The 21,842-nt window shown below is 36.5% G+C and overlaps 2 protein-coding genes across 2 annotated transcripts; both read left to right on the top strand.

Moving 5' to 3' along the window:
* The first annotated feature begins 1,006 nt into the window (after positions 1-1,006).
* Positions 1,007-13,590, top strand: LOC110787009 (uncharacterized). The gene is made up of 8 exons (XM_056832348.1): positions 1,007-1,173; positions 6,573-6,630; positions 8,006-9,015; positions 9,099-9,343; positions 9,663-9,875; positions 9,958-10,050; positions 12,906-13,007; positions 13,135-13,590. The coding sequence occupies exons 3-8, from the start codon at positions 8,016-8,018 to the stop codon at positions 13,588-13,590; spliced, it is 2,109 nt and encodes a 702-aa protein (XP_056688326.1). The 5' UTR covers positions 1,007-1,173; positions 6,573-6,630; positions 8,006-8,015.
* On the top strand, positions 2,030-5,563 carry LOC130463268 (uncharacterized). The gene is made up of 4 exons (XM_056832349.1): positions 2,030-4,404; positions 4,492-4,791; positions 4,871-4,976; positions 5,054-5,563. The coding sequence occupies exons 1-4, from the start codon at positions 2,030-2,032 to the stop codon at positions 5,561-5,563; spliced, it is 3,291 nt and encodes a 1,096-aa protein (XP_056688327.1).
* Positions 13,591-21,842: the final 8,252 nt, after the last annotated feature.

Below are 21,842 nucleotides of genomic sequence, written 5' to 3'. Positions count from 1 at the left end.
TATTCTTATTTCATTATTCAAACAAACACTAGCTAAGAGCTTAAGAAGTGGAGTAATACATACTGATTGCTACGGTGTACAAGTTATAAATAATTGATCGTGGAATTGATGAGTCATAATAGAAGAGTAATCTATAATGACTAATATTTAGATTAGACATAACAAGGTAGGATTAATATTATTATAAAACTTTTGGGAGTCTTTTTAATTATGTGTTGTGTTCTGTCAACTTCCTTGAATATGAGATAATATGGCTGCTTAATACGGAGTATGGTGATCACTTTTGAGTAATAAATGGAATAGCTAGCTTTCTATGGACTGTGACACTTGCACTCTCAGACGACATAGAAAATAGATCAGTCCTGATCAGATCAGTCCTGATCAGATCAGTCCAGATCAGTCCTGATCAGATCAGTTCTGAACAGTCCTTACTGATCAATCCTGATCAGTCCTGATCAGTTCACTTCTGATCAGTTCACTTCTGATCAGTTCACTTCTGATCAGTTCATTTCTGATCAGTTCACTTCTGATCAGTTCACTTCTGATCAGTTCACTTCTGATCAGTTCACTTCTGATCAGTTCACTTCTGATCAGTTCACTTCTGATCAGTTCACTTCTGATCAGTTCACTTCTGATCAGTTCACTTCTTCTCCTGTCCCTCTACGTTCACCACTATCTCCTTTCTCTCTCCTCTGGTATTTTTGTCGCCCCACAATAACGACTTTCGTAAACTCAATTGCTTGATCCCCTTATCGCGGAGTAGATTGCAGATAATATTTGCTTTTACTTTCCATGTAGAAAAAACACCCTTCTTTGACCTGCGCTTAGCACATTGCTTCCCTACATTTGTTCATTTTCATGGAGCATTCATGGTCATGAATTGATATGTTTGTAGTGTTTTCTGTTTAAGTTGATAACTTCATCTACTATATTTTTTAGATTTTAAATTCCTGATAATGTTGTTGTCCTTATATTTTGACCATAATTTATCAACATTATCAGGTTTCGCCGACCACACCGGTTCAAGGTTTCCTGTGATTCTTTAGCGTTGTTCGTAGGTTCGTGCATCAGTTCGTGCGTTGCTACACCGGTTCAAGGTTTCCTGCAAGTCTTTAGCGTTGTTCGTAGGTTCTGCATCGGTTCGTACGTTGCATATGCTCTTTGATACTAGAGGTATGTATACTATAAAGTCCCTTTTAGGTTTTTTATTGGACAATTGTTATTTCCCTAATTTTGTATGGACAAGGGTGGGCTACAACTCTGCAAGTTAGGTTTGTTAAGTGTTAGAATATAATTTCCGTGGCTTTACATTTCCTCGATGTCCAATATATATACAATGAGCATATACCAACGTTTATTGTGCTATCATAACTTACGTCAATCATGCAAAAGTTGGATCTTTCTATTGTATTCCTGTTGATTTAATTTCAAATGTTTTGATATAATAGCTTCAAATTTGTAAGTACGTATTTTTGTTAGCTTTGGCATTTTGTGTTGGTATTGTTTGTCTAATTACATTATCCCCACTACATAATTTTGCTTAGCTTAATTACATTTAATCCAAGAAATTTTACCATAAATTCTGATTATGTGATGCCACGTTACTTAAGGTACTCTTACTCTTTTTAAAAAATGGATTTATATTGTTGTCTTCGTGTGAAGTTGAAAATATCACCTTGTGCGCTAAAATCACATGCTTTATTTTCCTTGCAAATTCATGTGAAGTTGAAAGTATGATCTTGTACGCAAAAAGAAAATATAATATGGAAGTGATATAGGGTAATAACTTTTAGAAGATGAAGATAGATCACAAATATTAGTCACTAAGGAAGAATGATTAAACAAAAAACCATAAGTTATGGTATGAATTAAGAAGAGTTGTGTACGGAGGTGTTATGTGACTTAAATTAATCTCGTGTGATATATCAAGGTTCTAAGAATGATTATAATATTTTAATAAGTACATATAAAAATTTCCTATTCTGCGACCGACGTATATTACTAATTACTCAACTAATTTCGTATAGATATGGATAAAAGTTGGATCGATCTACCCACTGGTCATCATGAATATATCGACGGTTGTATGGAATTTATTGAGTTTGCCAAGAAAGATCTAGTCGAAGGAAAAATTAGATGTCCATGTAAGAACTGTAAGGTAGAGAAATGGTTCTCCGTAAATGAAGTGGAGAGGCATATTTTGTTTAAGGGATTTTATAAGCCATATAAGGATTGGATTTTTCATGGTAAAGGGGATACGTTTCAGCGTATGTTTGAGAGTGATGGAGGGATTACTAGTGAAGGATCCCTTGATAACCAAAGTGGGTTTGTAGGTCGAGATAATATGGGAGGGCTATTAAGATCAGCATTTAGTGTTAATATGCCTCCCCATTGCCCAAATTTAGAAGCACGAGAGGATGATGAATGGATTGAGGAGCCCTTGGCCTATGACACAGATGTAGAATATGATTATTCTACAATAGAAGAAGATGTGACATATAAGAAGTTGCTTGAAGCTTCTGAGGAGAAATTGTACGAGGGGTGTATCAATTTTTCAAAGTTATCTTTTCTGTTACACTTGTTTCACTTGAAGTGTATGAATCACTGGTCCATAGAATCTTTCAATATGTTGTTGAAGCTAATTCTAGATGCATTTCCTCAAATACTTGATTTTCCCTCATCTTATTATTACAGTAAGAAAATGATAAAAGACTTGGGCCTTGGGTATGAAAAGATTGATGCTTGTCCGAATAATTGCATGTTGTATTGGGGTGAATTTTTAAAGAAAGACAAGTGTCATGTTTGTGGTACATCGAGGTGGAAGAAAACTAAGGATAGGGGCAACGTTGTAAGTGATCAAGGTACGGATACTTGTAAGAAAGGTGTGCCAGCTAAGGTAATGCGATATTTCCCTCTTATACCGAGACTAAAAAGAATCTACATGTCATCATCAACAGCAGAAGATATGAGATGGCATGATACAGAGCGATTGGGTGAAGATGATAAGAAGATTTTAAGGCATCCTTCAGATGGCTTAGCATGGAAGGCATTTGATGAGCGTCACAGTGATTTTGCATTAGACCCTCGTAGTGTTCGATTAGGTCTTGCGAGTGATGGTTTTAATCCTTACCGTTTAATGAACACCACTTATAGTACGTGGCTAGTGATGTTGATTCCTTATAATCTTCCACCATGGTTATGTATGAAACCGTCTTCTTTCATTCTGTCCACGCTTATTCCTGGAAAATCAGGTCCCGGAAATGATATTGACGTGTATCTGCAGCCATTAGTGCATGAATTGAAATTGCTGTGGACAGGGGTTGAAGCTTTTGATGCTTTTGCCGGAGAGAAATTTAATTTGCGTGCGGCTTTGCTTTGGACTATTAATGACTTTCCCGGCTATGCAATGCTCTCTGGTTTGAGCACAAAAGGTTACAATGCATGTCCTATATGCTTAGATTCCACGCCTTCTGATAGATTTGGGAGCAAGATTTGCTATTGTAGCTATAGAAAATGGTTACCTGCAGATCACCCATATCGATGTCAAGGTGACAAGTTTTGTGAGAAGTTTGGAACTAATGAGTGGGGTAAAGCCCCATCTCGTCCTAGCGGCACTGATATATTGAGGCAGCAAGAAAAGGTGAAGCATGTTTACGGAAAGTCGAAGGCACCACCGAAAAAGAGGCAAAGAGGACACGATGATGACGATGATGTCCAAGATGAAAGTGACTTTGGTACCAAGAGAAGCATATTCTTTGATTTGGTGTATTGGGAGCATAATCTTCTAAGGCATAATTTAGATGTGATGCACATTGAGAAAAACGTGTCTGAGAATATTTTGGGAACTCTTCTTAGCATGGATAAGAGTAGAGATAGTAGGAATGATCGAGAAGCCCTTGAAGCATGGAGAATAAAGTCTCACCTTTGGCTGAGTACTAATCCTAACGGAGGTGAATGCATGCCTCCGGCTTCCTATTCTATGTCTACGGAGGAGAAGGAGAGGTTCCTAAATGTTTTGCAGAAAATTAAAGTTCCTGATGGATATGGATCCAACCTTTCTAGTTGTGTGAATATGAAGCAAAGGAAGTTGATTAACCTCAAAAGTCATGACAACCATGTTCTAATGCAGGATATCCTTCCCGTTGCCTTAAGGGCCTCTAAAGCTACAAAAGTAATTGACTTGTTGGCTAGATTGTCTTCCTTTTTCAAGAAGTTGTGCTCTACAACTATTGATCCAGATGATTTAGATGGTCTTCAAAATGAAATTATTTTAACTCTTTGTGAGTTGGAAAAGGAGTTTCTGCCTTCATTTTTCACAATCATGGTCCATTTGTTGATTCACTTAGTGGAGGAGGTTAAACTTGGTGGACCTGTGCAATACAGATGGATGTATCCCATTGAAAGGTTAATATCTTACACGTCTAAATTATATTCTTTTTATTTAATATTTCACATTTATCATATATTAAGTACAAATGTTTTATTTGAAAGGTACTTGTCCCATTTGAAATCACATGTAACCAATAAAGCCCAACCTGAAGGATCTATTGCAGAAGGCTTCCTTTTAGAGGAGACAATTAGGTTTTGTTCGAGATATCTTCAAGGTGTTAAGACCATTTTCAACATACCTAAAAGGATGGATGATGACATTCCAAATCCCAATGATTACTTGTTTAATTCTGGTGGTCGAGTTATTGGGAAGGAGGTCAGCATTCGCCTTGATGACAAAAGCTTAAAACAAGCTCATCGCTACATTTTGCTTCACTCTGATGAGATAAAAGGGGATCTGGAGTAAGTATTATGTTGGTTTTCTTTTGAATTATCAATTGTTATAATAGATGATTTTTAATTTTGTTCTTCTTCCATGAAGTGAATTTTTAACCGAGAAACATCAAATGAACTTACAAAATCCTGTCACGGAGAGTGATGAAAGTAACTGGATCATCAATGAGTTTGGAGGGTGGCTGCAAAATAAGGTTACTTAAGTTCTTTTAATGTGAATACATACTTCTTTTAAAAAAAATGTATTTGATTTAATGATGTATCATCGTAGGTACATTACATAGATGCAACCACCGAAGATGGGAAACTAAGAAAAGCTTTGGCGGGTGGTTTGCATTCTTATGGTAGAAAATTAAAAGGATACATAATCAATGGATACAAATTCCTTTCCACGGATCGCGATTCTCGTCTTTTGACACAAAATTCTGGAATTATGGTCGAAGCGGATGGAGATGCCTACTATGGAAAAGTGAAACATATCTATGAATTAGATTATTACGGAGATTACAAAGTTGTATTGTTTCGTTGTGATTGGGTAGACATTCATAGGGGTGTAAAAGCATATCCAAATGGCGGAGTATGTGTCAATTTCTCTAAATTGATGCATTCTGGACGATTGTTGCAAGATGATCCATTTGTATTCTCATCTCAAGCAAAACAAGTTTTTTACATAGAAGATGAGATACAAAAGGGATGGTTGCATGTTGTTAAGAACAAGCCTAGAGATGTGTTTGATTTAGGGGATTCTTTACCAGTAGAGGAAGAGGGTGGGACCAATTGATCATGCTTATTTTTTATTGTTTTGCTTTGGATTTGTATTTGTTCATGACGTTGTGAGTCATATTGTTTAATCTGGTTGAATAATGAGTTATATACTTAATCTATACTCACTTATTTTATTGTCTACTAATGTCCAAGTACCCTACTACTAGTTTCTTTGATGGTGATACAGATATTTTTATACCGTTATTCCGTGAAAAGGGGGCAATTTATCTTTATTTTTTGTGATTTCCCCCTTTTGTATTTGATTTGGTTCATTGTTGTTGCAGTGTTGTTGTTGCTTTTCTTCCCTTTTTTGTTGCGCCTGTGGTACACAAGAAAATGTGTGTCAGGGGTGGGTTGGTCCATTATAACTAAACAATAAGGTTTATTGGGAAAAGATTGATTCTTGTTTGTATGCATCTGTCTTGGTTCTGAAAGTTTTACCCCCCTTTGACAAAGCGTATCTGTCAGAGTTGCCAAAATATCATGCCTGGCTATCTAAGGAGAACCACACAGACAAACCGGTTTTGAATCTGTAAGATTAGTGAAATGCTGTGAGTTAATCATGAAATGACTCCAATGTAAAATATTGCTAAAAACAATTCACTAGATTTCATTGTTTATAACAGTAAACATCACTCTAGTAGTTTCCAATATTACACAAGTATCAACACGTTACCTCTTTACTTCTTCATTTATGTTTCTGTCTGTTTCGAGTTCTGCAATTTAGGCTTGATTCTCCCTTAGATGTTTGTGTTCTGCATTCATGTTAACAATTAACAATGTGCATCCACCTCTTCAAAGCTGCCATTTACTACTATACTAAGCTGCTGGATCACCCATTGGATCCTCTTTCTATGTCTTTTGACTTTGAGAATCATATGTGACCACCGACTTTATATAATTATAGCTAGCTTTTTTCAAGCTTCTCTAAGCTCATTTGTATTGTAATATTGATCCTTTTATCGCCTGTTTTCTCTCCTATGGAATGTATAACTCTCTTGATAATCATTTTCTTAAAACTACAGGCTCAGGATATTACTGATTTAGGCTCTCTGAATCAAGCAGCAAAGATCTTTATTCTAGGTATGGTTCCCCTCCTTTCTTTTCAAAACAGAATGGGGAATAACTAATAAGGTAGCCAAATCATTTTGTTAATACATGTCAGACATGCAACTGTTGCTTGATGTTGTTTTGCTGGTTCACAGCTTCCTGATTTGTTTGATGACTTGTTTTAGATTGTTCTTTAGCTTTTTCCTGGTGCCATGATAATATAAAAATTGAGAGTTTTCACTGTAGTCTGAATCTCAGAAAAGGAGGGTGTAGCAGGTTCATCTTGCCCTTTCCCTCATAACTGTAGAGCAAAAGTGTAGTAAATGAGTGTAGGCCAACTAAAATATTGCTTATAACTTCAGTCTAAACTACACCCAAAAAAAAGGAAGTGTGCCAGCTATGAGATCATCTCTTTGATCCATCAGAACTGAAAAAATTGTTTTTTGGCAACTGACAATAAGCTAGCTAGCAGATTTCTCAACCAAAACAGTTAAAATCAGAAATTGAGAAAGTACCTTGAGCTTCTTTTCTATATAGCGTGCATAGTCAGTCCACAAATCACTAGATATAGGAAACTCAGTGATAGCACGTTCATATAGAATCTGAACACGCGCAGGGTCACCTGCAGATTCTTCAAATTTCAAGTATCTCTGCAGAAACAAAATACATGTTAAAACCAATAAAGGGATAATTTGAGTTCAAGGGAGATAAACAAAATTCTTGCTACCCTCATTATCTTGATAGCTTCCTGTTCGTGCACCCAAAGATGTGAGATCAATCCCTCCAAATGCCATCCATCACCCTCCTCATTCCACCAAGCTGCTACACACTCATTCGCATCCACATTCGTAGGGGCCATAGTGCTAATTCGACCTCCAGGGAGATTTGGTAGCCACCTGGAGGTTGGTTGTTTCCATAGTGCTAATATCTTCACTTTCTGATAATATCTTCAGTGCATTTCCGTTAGTTGTTTCCTTTCTGGTTTGCCTTCTCTATCTTGTTTCGTGCTTATGCTTGTAATGTGACAGGTTATAATGAAACTTAATAAAGGGATGAACGGAGCAAAAGGCCTTCCAATATAAAGTTTTCAAGTTCCTTGAAGGTTTCAGACTTTTGAGTCTATGACTTGTATATTCTAGACTCTAGATCACTCAGTGAGCTAACGACCAATTAGAGCCAGGATGAATTTCTTTTTCTCAATCAGATTTGCACTTTGCTTCTATATTTACGGAGTTTTCTGCTCATTGTAATTCTTGTTTATGTGAAAATGTTAAACTGATTTAACGTGTATGATTGTCACTTTGAGTGTATACCTATTATCCTATTTAGTGATTCATTCTTGTAGCAATTGAGTTGGTTTAATGACCTTTTTATTCATGGCTGATTGTGTTTCTTACTTTCTGAACAGGAACTAAAATATGAGTTACAGGACTAAAAGAACATTGGTAGCTATTGACGAAGGGTCGAGCATTGCTGCATCCAAGTCCCCAAAATCTTCTGATCCATCCACCCAAAACTGGGGACCGTTCAGTCCTCCAACACTTGGAGTGTCACAGACATTTGGGACGGTATCACAACCCATTAAGCAACCAGTAGCTGCTAAAAAAACCATGGTTGCACCACAATCATCCTTGCCTCGGCCTACTTCCATGGTTTCAAAGCCACAACTGAAGGCATTATCAAAACCATCCTTTACCCAGACAAAACCATCCTCTAACCCATTACAACAACCAATTCGGCCCACTCTTACAGGAACAACACAAAGTAGATGGTATAAAGGACCTACGTTTCCCAATCTGACTGAAATTGCAACACAAAAAGCGTCAACACCGAATCCACACCAGCCTACTATGCAGCCTGTGTTGCAGCCTTTCAAAGCTACCTTGCAGCCTTCTTTGCAGCCTTTCAAAGCTTCCCAACAGCCTCAAACAGCTACCAATCAGCCTCAAAAAACTACCCATCAGCTTCACAAAGCTACACAACAGCCTCAAAAAGCTACACAACAGCCGGTATCTTCTTTTACAAGTGTCAAACCACATTTAGAGAAAAGAGCATTTGTTGCACCTTTGGGAGCAACAAAACATGTGATGTCACAATCTCCTACACCACCAGACACCATGGCAATGAAAAAGAGAAACGGGAAGCAAGAAGGTCAGTTGCCTCCAACATACATGCATGTGAGTGAGAATGCATTTCAACCTCTGCGATCTCCTCCATCCAATCAGGTTGAGAGTGAAGTTATGCCAAACTACAACTGGGACGAATTTGAAGAATCGGCTTCTGAGAGTGAAAATGAATTTGATCAAGGAGAAGGAAGTGATACTGCTGTGAAGAAAGCAACACTTCGACATCGAATCATTATTCCAAATTGGCCAGAATCGAGGGAGTTTGATGAGAAGGTGGAGGCTATAGCTATAGGTAAACATGTCTCTACATCAAATATGCAAACTGTAAATTATCGATCTTGGTGATTTTTTAGTCTGATTTAGCTCCTGTGACAGATGCTGATGGAATACGACATCTGGTAAAGGGACCAGTTCTGCCTCGAGACGTTTGGCATGATGCAAAGGGGTTCAGATACATTGTCAAGCTCAATGAATTCAACCAACCTATTCGAAAAGGTAGGAAGATCCTTGTGAGCTTCCTTGGAGATATTGCAAAAAATGATTCACTTTGTCCAGTGGGAGTCCCAAGTTGGCGTGCTGTGAACAATCAGTTAAAAACTAATGTTGTTACAATGATTCGGGTATGTGGATTTATTGTTCTTAACACTTATGTTAATTGTAGTTTTATTTTAGCTTGGTTAACTGTGTAATTAGCTTTAAATTTATTCTGTTTCCATCTGTGTTCATCAATCAGTTGCCCGTTTTTCAGGTTTTTATTTGGTCATGGGGGTTCCGACCCCGGGTTAAGTTTCTGCAGAATCACTAAGTTCACCTAGCTAGTTCTGATCAGATCAGTGCTGATCAGATCAGACAGATCAGTCTGATCTGATCTGATCAGAACTAGCTAGGCAAATTATTTTGTTAACATTGTAACTTAATTTTTCCTTTTTTTTTTTGAAGAAACATTTTGTGTTACCTGATGGACCTCTAGTTAACAAGGCACTAGTGATGCGTATTGACAAACCATGGAACAATCATCGATACAAATTGAAGAGGGATTTTTTCGATCCAGTGAATAAATCTCGAGAAGAGAACTATGCCAACGTGCCTGATGGAGTGTCCACTAGGAGTTGGACGGAATTGGTAGATTATTGGCTTTTACCAGAGGCCATGGTTTGTGACCCCAAAATATCCTAAATTTAGTAAGTTTTATTTGTTTAACCTATATATGCTAACATTGGTTTCATGAAACTAGGAAAAATCTGAAATGGGAAAAAATGCTCGAGCTTTACAAGGCAATAAGCACAACAGTGGTGCTACAAGCTTTGCTAATCGAAGAGTTGATATGGTATGCTTTTCAACCTAGCTATTTGGTTTGTAGCATTTCAATTGCTATAGGTGCTAAGTCTAAAATTCATAAACAAATAAGAGTGATATAAAAGTCTAAAATTCATAAACAAATAAGAGTAATATTTACTCGTATATGCATATCTAATCTCACACATAAGGACATTCTTTAGTTTTCTAATGTTAAAGTAGAGAAATGTAGAAAAGTTGGCTATGCGGGCAAATGGAATTGAAAGCAGCAGCTGGGAAAATCTTCCTACTTTCCGTTTCTGTTATAAACCATGTTGCAGAAGTATACATTATGTGACTCTTCAAACGTTTTGGAGATAGTTGTCCTAGATTCTCATGAACTTAGAGCTTTTAGGATCAGGAAACGGGGTTACCTGACACTATTACTGTCAAATAGAGTCAACTTTTTAACAGGAACTAAGAAGTATGATTCTGGAGGGTGGTCTGGGGATGGGAGCGGGTGTGCGTGGCTACTCCAAGTTTAAAGTAGAAAAAATCAGAAAGCAGAGGCAATGAAGTCCATCTGCAGTGCATGAAGCTGCAAAAACTATTCAATTTAAACAACAAAGGCAGTATTTCATTCTATTACATTATCCCCATAAACTTAAGGCGATAAAAAATTGTTCACAAAGTTCTAACTAAAAGTCAATAACAAAGAATAAAAATTATGCATAATTAAGCATAACTAATCATTATTCGATCTGCATTTTTACAACAAAAACCCTGCAATGATAATCAATTAATTGTGAACGAAACATGTTTAGCTGTTAGTCTGTAGGTGTAGCCTGTAAATTACATTGTTGGTCTTAGTGAGAACAGATCAAGTAAGTAGCTGTTAACAGATAAATTGTTATGGAGATCTATGTTTGAGATAGGCCAACAATTAATGGTTCTTGCATTTGCTCTGAACACACTAAAATGCAAATTCACAATGAAATGACAAAGAGTTGATTCTGCTACGTATCCAATAACATATTCTGGTATTACACAAATGGAAGAAAAGTCATATACAGAGTAGTCATATATTCTGGGATTAGTTATCTTTATCTACTTTCTTGAAATCCAGGAAGCAACAATGGAGTTAGGGCAACTGTAGGCAGAAACTTTATCGGAGATGCGGCCTTGTGAGCTGCATATGCAAGTGAAAATGTTCCAACTTTCTCACTTGTTTCAGTTGATGATATTCCCAGCTATTGAAGTAAGGCTGAGACATCAAAACCAGCATTAATAAGAGCATAGCATAATGTAAATAAAATTAGAGATGATGTGAAGTGCGGCCTTGTGAGCTGCAAATGTTGCAAATCAACACCATTATTATTTCTAATTTGAGATTAATCAAGCACAACAGCCTAAACATGACTAATTCAAGAGTAAATCAATTACACAAATTCAAACCTATCCAATCAACAAACAACCAACAACATTCCTTTCTCTATTAACATTTCAACCAAAATAACAAAGCTTCACCTCACCACCACCAGTCCACCATATAATTTATTCCCGAAATAATGTCTTTGATCCTTTAAAATGAGTTTTTGATAATTGGTCAAGCCATTCAGCACTAAAACTCACTAATTTAGCTAAATTCTAGCTGACATCAAAAGTTAACAACCAACTAACTAATATGGTTCTTTCCTAAACATCTCACTCGAAACCAATTAAGTATTCATTCAGCAAACCATATATGTTCCAGGAAATTCTAATCCCCTTCATGATGACATACATTGTTCTAGAACTTTTGATAATTGATCAAGCCATTCAGCACTAAAACTCACTAATTTAGCTAAATTCTAGCTGACATAAAAAGTTAACAACCAACTAATCCGGTTCTTTCCCAAACATCTGACTCGAAACCAATAAAGTATTCATTCAGGAAACCATATATGTTCCAGGAAATTCTAATCCCCTTCATGATGACAATACATTGTTCTAGAACTGAAAACCAACAGGAAATCCAAGCTCGCTAAAGGATATACAGAAGCCAAAATCAATAAACACAACAATAACAGAATAAAACGTATGTAAACGGCTGCAAGAACAACATACCATACAGAGAACATCCATGACACTCTTGGCCACCACTTTCAGGCAACAGCTTGACCCTAAACTTCTGAACTCCACTCTTAGCATCGGTATTCGACTCTGCCTTCGGTGCTGCCCTCACAACCTTCAAAGAGTTAGGCTTTTCCTTCTCCTTCTCCTTCTTATGAGGGGAAATCGGAACCCTATGGTGCCCGTGGGACAGCGTCGAAGTCGTCCAATTGGTCTGGGTTTTCATTTTATTTACTCACTTAGTAGTCAAATTATCTGTCAATGTTTACATTATCAGATTATAAGAATCGATAGATTATCTGTTAGTCCTCTGTCAAAAGCATAGAGGCCAGCTGGGATCATGGGATTCATCAATGTCCATATTGATTTTAATTATTGGATCATGTAAGATAAACTAAAAACAATGCAAAGAAAATGTACCTGCAAACAAGTTTGCAAAAACTTATTTACCTAATATCTTAATAACTAGAACTAATATTTGCCACTTGTTACAGAAACAAAACAAACTGAATACAGGTATAAAGCAACTATTGGCTGATATTTCTTCTGTTTATTATCTTCCCTGCATCTACACGGAAACGTACTCCTGAATTCCCCTTAGCCTGACACAATAAGCAGAGAGCTTGCTGATGTCACTGCCTCTGTTGCCGACTCTGTCACCCCTTGCAAAGTGGCAATGCACCCAGCAACCCTACTACGGGGATAACAACTCAAAGTGTTAAACAAATATAGTGATAGTCGGTTTAAGAACTTCAAAATTTCAGTTTTCAATTTATTTTTTTCCTGAAATTGCAGAAAGAGAAGAAAGGAGTGTTTAGCGAATTGGCATTTTTCAAATCAGTTTACGCCAAAGAAGATGGAAGCTTTAAAGAGGGCACACTTCCTCATCAATTTGTGGTATCATTGCATTGAGCTAATTCTATAAATCAATCTTGTCTCTTGAAGTCTATTTATTTTTTTCTTTGCTTGTACATAGTATTCTTGGTTAATAGATTTTGAGTGATCTTTTCATATTATATAACAGGAGGATGCCAACAAAAAGGTCCAAGAAAATCTTGCGAGTTCCTCTTCTTCAAAGCCCGTAATTGAAATTGAGAATGCAGTCTTTAATGAGCTCATGTATAAAGGTGAAGTACCTAAACGTCCTCTGAATTATGGATTTGGAGTGAAGCAAAGCGACATCTTTGGAGTGGAAGGTTTGCTGAGGAAAGAAGGGTCAAGCTATGTTAACAACAATGCTATGGAAGTGGAGAACATGAAAGGTGAAATATCAGTTGTCAAGAAGCAAAATGAGGACCTTGCGCAACAAAATCAAGTTCTAAACACCAAGTTTGAAGAAACAACACAATCATTTAAAATGATTGCTTCTTTTTTGGGACAAGTTTTGAAGGAAGTACGCAAAGGGAATGTTTCATCGAACCTTTTAGATGGTGCGGAATCAGCAATAAATATGGTTAGTTATTTCTGGAAATTATTCTGATTGAGCATCATGTATCATTACCTGAAATGTGGCATATCTAATTTACATATTAAAATGCTTTTTGTAGATTACTGGTGATTCTGGTGGCAATGGTGACAACCAGGCCGAGAAATGAGACTTTGACACTATTGCCAAATGCAAGGTAATTTCATATGGAATTAATTAACTGCATTTCATGCTTTATAGATAAACTTATAGCTTAAACAAGCTTTATAGTTGTCGATTATTTATGGATGATGGTGAGATTAGAAGGTAGATGTTTAGATTTAGTATTATCATAATAAGGTATTATGTTGATATTAGCTGAAACACGAGTTTGGTGTTAGGTCTGGGTTGTTAACAAACTATGGTTTCTGTTAGTTAATTTATGATGCTCCTTCTGTAACGCGTAAAGAAAACACAGTGTTAAATGTCAATCCAAGACAGCAGCGACTCCGACTTACTCTCCTAATAAAACCTCATTCGAACTCTGACCATGAGTGAGAGATAAGTCTGAAATCAACTACTATAAAAAGTTTTAGTTGCCATAGAAATTGCTCATAGTATAAGCTTGTTTTCTGTTTGATTGACTTCTATAGTCTGTTTCGTTTTTGGTCTGTTCACTCATAGTACTATCTTAGAAAAATCGTATCAATCTGTTTTTCCTTATCCGTTTCTGGTTGTAACTGTTGCTTCGCCCTCTCAAAGTTGTCCACCATTGGAAGAAGACTCTCAATTACTTCTCCCTGTGCATCGCTTCGAACTGATAGTCTCTCTTTACCTGATCTCCTTCTAAAGTTATCAAAGTCAGCTTGCAGGCGGATAAATCTATCCTTTCCAGAAGTTATCTCTTCTGTCAAAGTTGATAATTTCTCAACCAACTCGTTCTTTTCTGTTTCTAGTCGGTAAACAGCGATCTCTATTCTGTAATGGTCTGATAATCCCCAGTTAAACAGCCTCCTTATAATATTTAGTGAGAGTTTCCACACTTTCCCACATATTCTTGGTACTTGTCTCTTCTTCTGTTTCCCCAACTTCCTCCTCTAGCATTTCCTCATCCATCTAAAATCACCAGTAAAAAGAAAATCATAAGAAATGAATACCAATTACCAATAAATGAATACCAAGTACAAATTCTTTAGCTATTGTACTTGTAAGCATCACTTGCTTTGCTTCTCATCACGCCTGAATATTATATCAAAGGAAAAAAGAAAGTTCTTGGGGTCTTAATCTAAATCTATAACTGACAAGAGGAACTAAACTCGAAAGATTAAGAATCTACAGCTTTGATAACATGAGAAAACTGAATCTGCTGCTACTGCTACTGTTGTTGAGGTCCTGATGTTGAGGTCCTGCTACTGCTACTGAATCTGAAAACTGAAAGTTCTTGAGGTCCTGCTGTTGTAGCTGCTGCTACTGCTCAGTCTTGGTGTTGCGTAGTTTTTCAGGTTTGCAGTCAGTCAGGCATACTGTTCTGCTCAGGCTGGCTTGCTGTTGTGCAGTTCTTTTGTGCAAACCTTGTGTTGTTCAGTCTGGTTCTGCTGTGTAGCTTGTTGGGCTGGTGTCTTGTTTTTTTTTTTTTGGTTTTCAAATGGGCAAGCCTGATAATTAAAGAAAGTCACAGTTTAAGCAGCAAGTTAATGAACATCAGAGGCTAAGGATAAGAAAGCCATTATGACTAAGGTAAGACTATATACCTTTTTCCTTCCTAACTTGTCACCTAACCACCCAAAGATGAGTTGCCCAGCAAAGGTACCACACAAGGCCACATTCATGGGTATAAACCCTGGGCTAGTTGGATTTGGCTCAGTGTAATAGAGACGGCCTAAGATTTTGGTCACCACAGATATGGAGAAAATCTCATAGACATTAGTAAAGAAGCCCATACCAAGAATCATGAAAACTTTCAAGTGGTACCATTGTGTCTTTGCTACGTCAAGTACACTTAGCACTTTTAACTTTTGTCTCTTCGCCATTGATTAGGAAGTAGGAACTAACCTTTAATTCATACAGGGAAAAAACAAGGCAAAAATCAAATGTTAATGTTTAAAGTGTTATTATACAAGCATTGCAAATTTGTAAAAAATGACCTTTTATAACTCAAATTTTGCGAGTTTGGCTGGTGTCGTTGTAGAATGTTTTAGTGTTTTTTGTTTTTGCTTGGGTGCGGGCTGTGCTCCCTTAGCTTTTGTTTCCCTTGTTGTTTTCTGTTGGTTGTTGTTTGGGTTTCTACCTTTGGTAATTAAGTTAACTAATTTATATATATATATATATATATATATATATATATATATATATATATATATATATATATATATATATATTCATTGTTCATGTCTATATTTCTAATAGTCATGCATTTTTCCCTTGATTAATAGTTGATATTATTTTGAGAAGACGACTAGTAGTTAGGATCAAGCTGGTTAGGATTACTGTTAATTTTCCCTTGATTTTATGGAATGTTCATCATACTATATTTGACATTAAATTTTCTTTGCAGATTATTGATGATTCAAGTGGTAATAGTAAATGTAGATCAAGAGATGAACAAGTTATCTTGAAGCTAAGCTAGCATAACGATATGTTTACTTGTTCGTAGTCAGGAAGTTGTTTTTATTTAGTTTTGGACTATCTTGTAGAAAAAATGATAATGCTAGTTAGAAAGTTATTTGTTTTAAAATATCGCTTTTATTTCAGTTTGACTAGACTCTGCGAATTAATTTAATGTATAGATGATTTTTATCACTTTTCCTAAATTAACTACTTAAGTATATATGAATCATAGCAAGTTAATATGTTGCTTTAAGATATATAGTGTACGTACGTAGTAAGTTAATGTATTTGATTATGATTAATTATCTATGGTCGATATATATTTTTATAGATAATTCATGATTTTAGATTAATATATATATATATATATATATATATATATATATATATATATATATATATATATATTATATATATATATATATATATATATATATATATATATATATATATATATATATATATATATATATATATATATATATATATATATATATATATATATGCAAATTGTGACGCTCCAAAGCGTCTAAATTATTATGTATATATGAAAAATAATATGATGCAAATTGTGACGCTCCAAAGGGTCTAAATTATTTTGGAGGGAATGGGGGGACCTCGCACGAAAGTGAACATATAGTGACTCTAATAAGAGTCTATATATTTCGGGTGTCTAAAGCGTCTCTATGTGGTTTATAGTGGCGGAAAAATGTGTCTATACACGTGCAAATAGTGACGCTTTATACAGTCTAAATATTGCGACTCTCTAAAGAGTCACTATATCCCAAATAGCGACGGAGAAATATGTCGATATTTTGCAAATTGTGACGCTCTAAAGCGTCGGTAAATAGCGGCAATGAAAATAGCGACCCTCTCCCAAAGCGTCGCTATGTGAAATAGCGACACTGTAGAGCGTCACAATTTGTCCCAAAAAGCGTCACAATGTGCCGCGTTTTTTTGTAGTGATTACAACTATTTGATGGTACGCAGACCATATTTGAATTGAAAAACAACTTTGGTACTTTAGACCAATTACATTCAAATTAATGGTACGCATACCATATTTTCTATCCTATTTGGGCCATACTAGTCACTTCATAACCTGCAAAACAGTACATATACAATATATACCATTCACCCATTCATTATCATAAATGGCCCACATAGCTGGTTAGTAAAACACATTATGCATCACGTAAACATTTGCAGCAATTAATCAAGGGCACCAATAATCTACCAATTATTCAGTCCTTATTAATTCTAATCAAGTTGTTTTAACCTTAAGGATTTGTAGACCTAATCAAGAGTTTATGACTAAAAGGGCTCCCACTTAAACCAATAAATTCATATGCTTTACTAATTTTAAACATAAAAATGTATTTCAAGTCTAACCAGAAACATACAAATTTAATTAAAATTTAAAGCTCATATAAATTTATAATTGAATCCAAAAAGTTTAATTTAATTTCAGTCGTATTTAAATTAATTCATGATTTTAATTTTAGTAAAATAATTAGAATAAATAAAATTTATTATAATTACAATATTCAGAATTAAAATCCAAGAAAATAATTTAAATTATTAATTTTAAAATTAATTAAAATTACGTAAACTGAAAAATTTCAAATTAAACATTCAAAACGATCTAATCGCAACGCAAACACCCTACGCATTGCACGCCCATGGGCCGCACGCACACAGCCATCGCTGGCCATGTGCGCGCAGCCCATGCGCTCGTCGCATAGCTGCTGCATCTCCATCGCAAGCCATCGCACGTTGTGGTGCTTGCTGCGCGCGCGCCAGCGCTCGACGCACGCGAGCCATCGCTCGCTGTGCGCGCTCGCCAACGCACGCTGCGCGCGCTCCATCGCTCGCTGTGCGCGCGAGCCATCGGTCGCTGTGCGCGCGAGCCATCGCTCGCTGTGCGCGCGAGCCATTGCTCGTTGTGCGCGCGACATCTCTCGCTGTGCGCGCGAGCCATTGCTCGCTGTGCGCGCGACATCGCTCGCTGTGCGCGCGAGCCATCGCGCGCGATCAACGCTGGGCGCAGCGCTCGTGGCACGCGAGCTTGCGCTCGCTGCGCGTGAGGCTGCGCGCTCTTGCGCGAGGCAGTGCGCGTTGTGGCGCAGCTCGCTTGCTGCCCACACGCGACTGCCTTGGCTTGCCTTTCGCCCATGCCCATTTGTTCATAGCTCGTGGCCCACGAAACAAGGCAGGGCTGCTGCCTTGTGCTCGTGCACCATGCCCTTGCTCATTGCATTCGTGCCGCACGGGCGACGAGCTCCCTTGCTCGTCGTCGCATGCCCGCACTATACAACACCCCTTAAGGGTAACACGAAGCGTCCATTGCTTTGTGCATGCAAGTTATATGAACGAATCGCATAAAAATTTAAAATTTATATTTAAAATTAATGACAAATTAATAAATAATATTAATTTCATAATTTTAGGGCGAAAAATCGAAAATTTATTATCCAATTGATTTCCGATTATTATGGATTCAAGTCTAGGTCATAAAAATTTAAAATTTATCATAAATTTACAATTTTTATGGTGGTTTTTAATCATAGGTTTCTAATTAAATTATAATTAATTATGAAAATCAAATTAATTCTGAATTATTCTAATTTTCAACAAATTAATCATAATTACAAATTAGATTGCATAATTAACAAGGCTAGGCATTCAAACTTGTTAAACATATACAGTAGGTCAATCAAAAATTCAAGATTTATCAACAAGAATCGCAAATATTTAATTTAACATCTTAAATTTACGAAATTTTGCATTCGAAAAACTAAAACCTTCGAAAAGTCATAGTTAGGCTTCGAATTTGAGAATTCTGGGTTCGGCAGAAAAATACTGTTTTTGTCAAAATTTTAGAATGCCTTTTACATGCGGAATTGACACAAAAATCACTCGATTTGGATGAGTAACGAAGAAACTGCCGAAAAACTGCGTACGTATAATTAAATAAACGCAATTTGCAATTAATTAACAATTACGAAAATTAATCACCCCTTTTAATTCTTGCAAATTTGTAATATTTAACCATGTTCATGCAATTAGATTATGAAAATAATAAGGGGCTCGTGATACCACTGTTAGGTTATGATACATATGACAATACATAAATCATGCGGAAACAACCATTAAGCCAGGAATACATATTATTTACACATAATCATATAGCATAATTTAGATGCATACTCTTTGTTGCGTGCCTTCCCTAGCTGCGCCCGAACCGAACAAGAACAAGTCTTTAGGACTCCAAGTGTCGTCCCTCCGTAGATAGTCCACAGCACGTCCGGATCCGCCTTAAGATTGACCAACTAGAATCGCCCTTAAGGTACTAGAATTTTCGGCACTCTTAGGTAAGAAATATGGCTGAATTTTTCTCTTAAAACTCACTTTGAATACTTGAATTAATCTCTCAAAATATGTGACCCTAGGCACGTATTTATAGAGTTATGGAAAGGGAATTGGAATCCTAGTAGGATACGAATTAATTAAACTTAGAATCCTACAAGAACTCTAATTAATTAATTTATCCTTTTAGGAATAGGAATTTAATCATATACTAATTCTAATAGTTTTAGGAATCGTGCATGAACACAAACTCACACACACACGGCAGCCACGATGGGCCGCCCATGCGTGTGCGTGCGAGCAGCAGCCCACGCAGCGAGGCCATGGCCTTGGCGCGCGCTGGGCCTGCCTTGCGGTGGGCCTGGGCGTTGCCTTGGCTGGGCGCGCGTTTGGCTTGCTGGGCGATGGCCCGACTTCGTGCTGGGCCTTCGTCCGGCAGGCCTCGTCCGATGCTAATTCGTACGATACGATTCCGATTAAATTCCCGGTTCCGGAATTCATTTCCGATACGAACAATATTTAATATTTCCGATTCCGGAATCAATTTCCGTTTCGAACAAATATTTAATATTTCCGTTTCCGGAATTATTTTCCGATTCCGATAATATTTCCGATTCTGACAATATTTCCGTTTCCGGCAATATTTCCGATTCTGGTAATATTTCCATTTCCGATAATATTTTCCGATACGTACCATGTTTCCGTTTCCGGCAACATCTACGACTTGGATAATATTTATATTTCCGATACGATCCATATTTCCGTTTCCGGCAATATCATCGTTTCCGGAGTATTCATTTCTTGCCTGTGACGATCTCAGCTCCCACTGAAACCAAGATCCGTCGATTCCGAATATCCATAGATGGAGTATCTAATGCCATTAAATACTTGATCCGTTTACGTACTATTTGTGTGACCCTACGGGTTCAGTCAAGAGTAAGCTGTGGATTAATATTATTAATTCCACTTGAACTGAAGCGGCCTCTAGCTAGGCATTCAGCTCACTTGATCTCACTGAATTATTAACTTGTTAATTAATACTGAACCGCATTTATTAGACTTAACATAGAATGCATACTTGGACCAAGGGCATTATTTCCTTCATTAAGTTACTTGCTCATTTCGTTTTGTTTTGTTAAAGTTTGATTCAATTATTTGTGATCGATTGTTAAAATTAGGGTTCTTACATTATTTGATTCAACAATTTTCGATTTTGATTGTTCAAAGGAGGGATTTTCAAATTTCGAATTTGTTTCAAGTTTCCTTGTCTTGATTGCTAAAATTAAGGCTTTTAAATTTTGATTTTGTTACATTTTCTGCGATTTTGATTTATAAAATTAGGGCTTATTGCGATTGCGATTTTTATTGTTGATTCTAGAACTTTGAATGGATGAGAGTAGTGATGAAGATTGTTATAATACTTGCATCGTATCCATTAGTTTACTTTGAGTTTTTTTAATTACTTTATGTGATGTATCTTTACTTTTATTTGAATGGTTTCTCCTATAACTTAGACTTGCATCTCATTCAAATTTTTTTTTTTTATCTCAGCTTCCCCTAATTTTAGAAGCAAATTACCAGCCAAGAATGACTTGTTGAAAGCTCTTGCTATTTTTTGTTGTTGTGACAGGTGCAGTAGCCATTAACATTCATGTGTTGCTGCTTAATCAGGTTAATTTTGTTTCAGATTCTGATGTTAAGCCAAACTATTGCAGGCTTTGCTATTGCATATTCCATTTGACTTAAATTTGACATGCTGCTGGATGGGTACTGGTGAATTCTTGTGATACAGGATCTTACTGTGGCTTGCTATTTGTATTATTATCTCGAATAGCTCCAGTTCATGCTTGGTTTATTATAACCCTGATAGTTTTATGGTATTGCACAGATTGTAGTTGTTCTGGTATGTTTGTCTTCTCTTATTGGTGCCTTATTTGTGGTGTTGGCGTATTGTAGAAGGGGGGTAGTGGTTGTCACTAAAAGTAGGATCTTTGTTAGGGGCAATGAGATGTTGATCTCGATCATGGAAGAAGAAAGATCATGTAGCTTTAGTGCAACAAGTTTTACTTGTTCAAATGAAGACATCTTCTTTTTTTTCTCTGTGTATGTCACTTATCTATTTAATACTAATCTATTTTAGTCTCGCATGCATGTACAATACATTGCGGAATCTGATTTATGGACAAACAAAAATAGAATGAACATCTTGAAGTGAACGATTGATTTGGTTGTCCTAAGACTCCTGATCGAAATGAAGTTAATACTGCAAGCACAACCTATTCTTCTGCTGGAGGGTCGAAATACATAGCGTTTACTTTCGAACTATTTTGATTTACTTTTTTTGGCTTTTT

This window comes from Spinacia oleracea, chromosome 6, assembly GCF_020520425.1.
Source record: "Spinacia oleracea cultivar Varoflay chromosome 6, BTI_SOV_V1, whole genome shotgun sequence".
In the NCBI taxonomy this organism is placed as follows: Eukaryota; Viridiplantae; Streptophyta; class Magnoliopsida; order Caryophyllales; family Amaranthaceae; genus Spinacia; species Spinacia oleracea.
The sequence above is the reverse complement of the archived record's forward strand: the minus strand, read 5'-3'. Positions and strand labels throughout refer to the sequence as shown.

Bases quoted from the DNA above. Each gene is read 5' to 3' on its own strand.
- LOC130463268 (XM_056832349.1), top strand. From the start codon at position 2,030: ATGGATAAAAGTTGGATCGATCTACCCACTGGTCATCATGAATATATC. The intron at 4,405-4,491 runs GTTAATATCTTA...TTTATTTGAAAG, and splicing joins TGGATGTATCCCATTGAAAG to GTACTTGTCCCATTTGAAAT. The intron at 4,792-4,870 runs GTAAGTATTATG...TCTTCCATGAAG, and splicing joins GAGATAAAAGGGGATCTGGA to TGAATTTTTAACCGAGAAAC.
- LOC110787009 (XM_056832348.1), top strand. From the start codon at position 8,016: ATGAGTTACAGGACTAAAAGAACATTGGTAGCTATTGACGAAGGGTCG. The intron at 9,344-9,662 runs GTATGTGGATTT...TTTTTTTTGAAG, and splicing joins ATGTTGTTACAATGATTCGG to AAACATTTTGTGTTACCTGA. The intron at 13,008-13,134 runs GTATCATTGCAT...ATTATATAACAG, and splicing joins CACTTCCTCATCAATTTGTG to GAGGATGCCAACAAAAAGGT.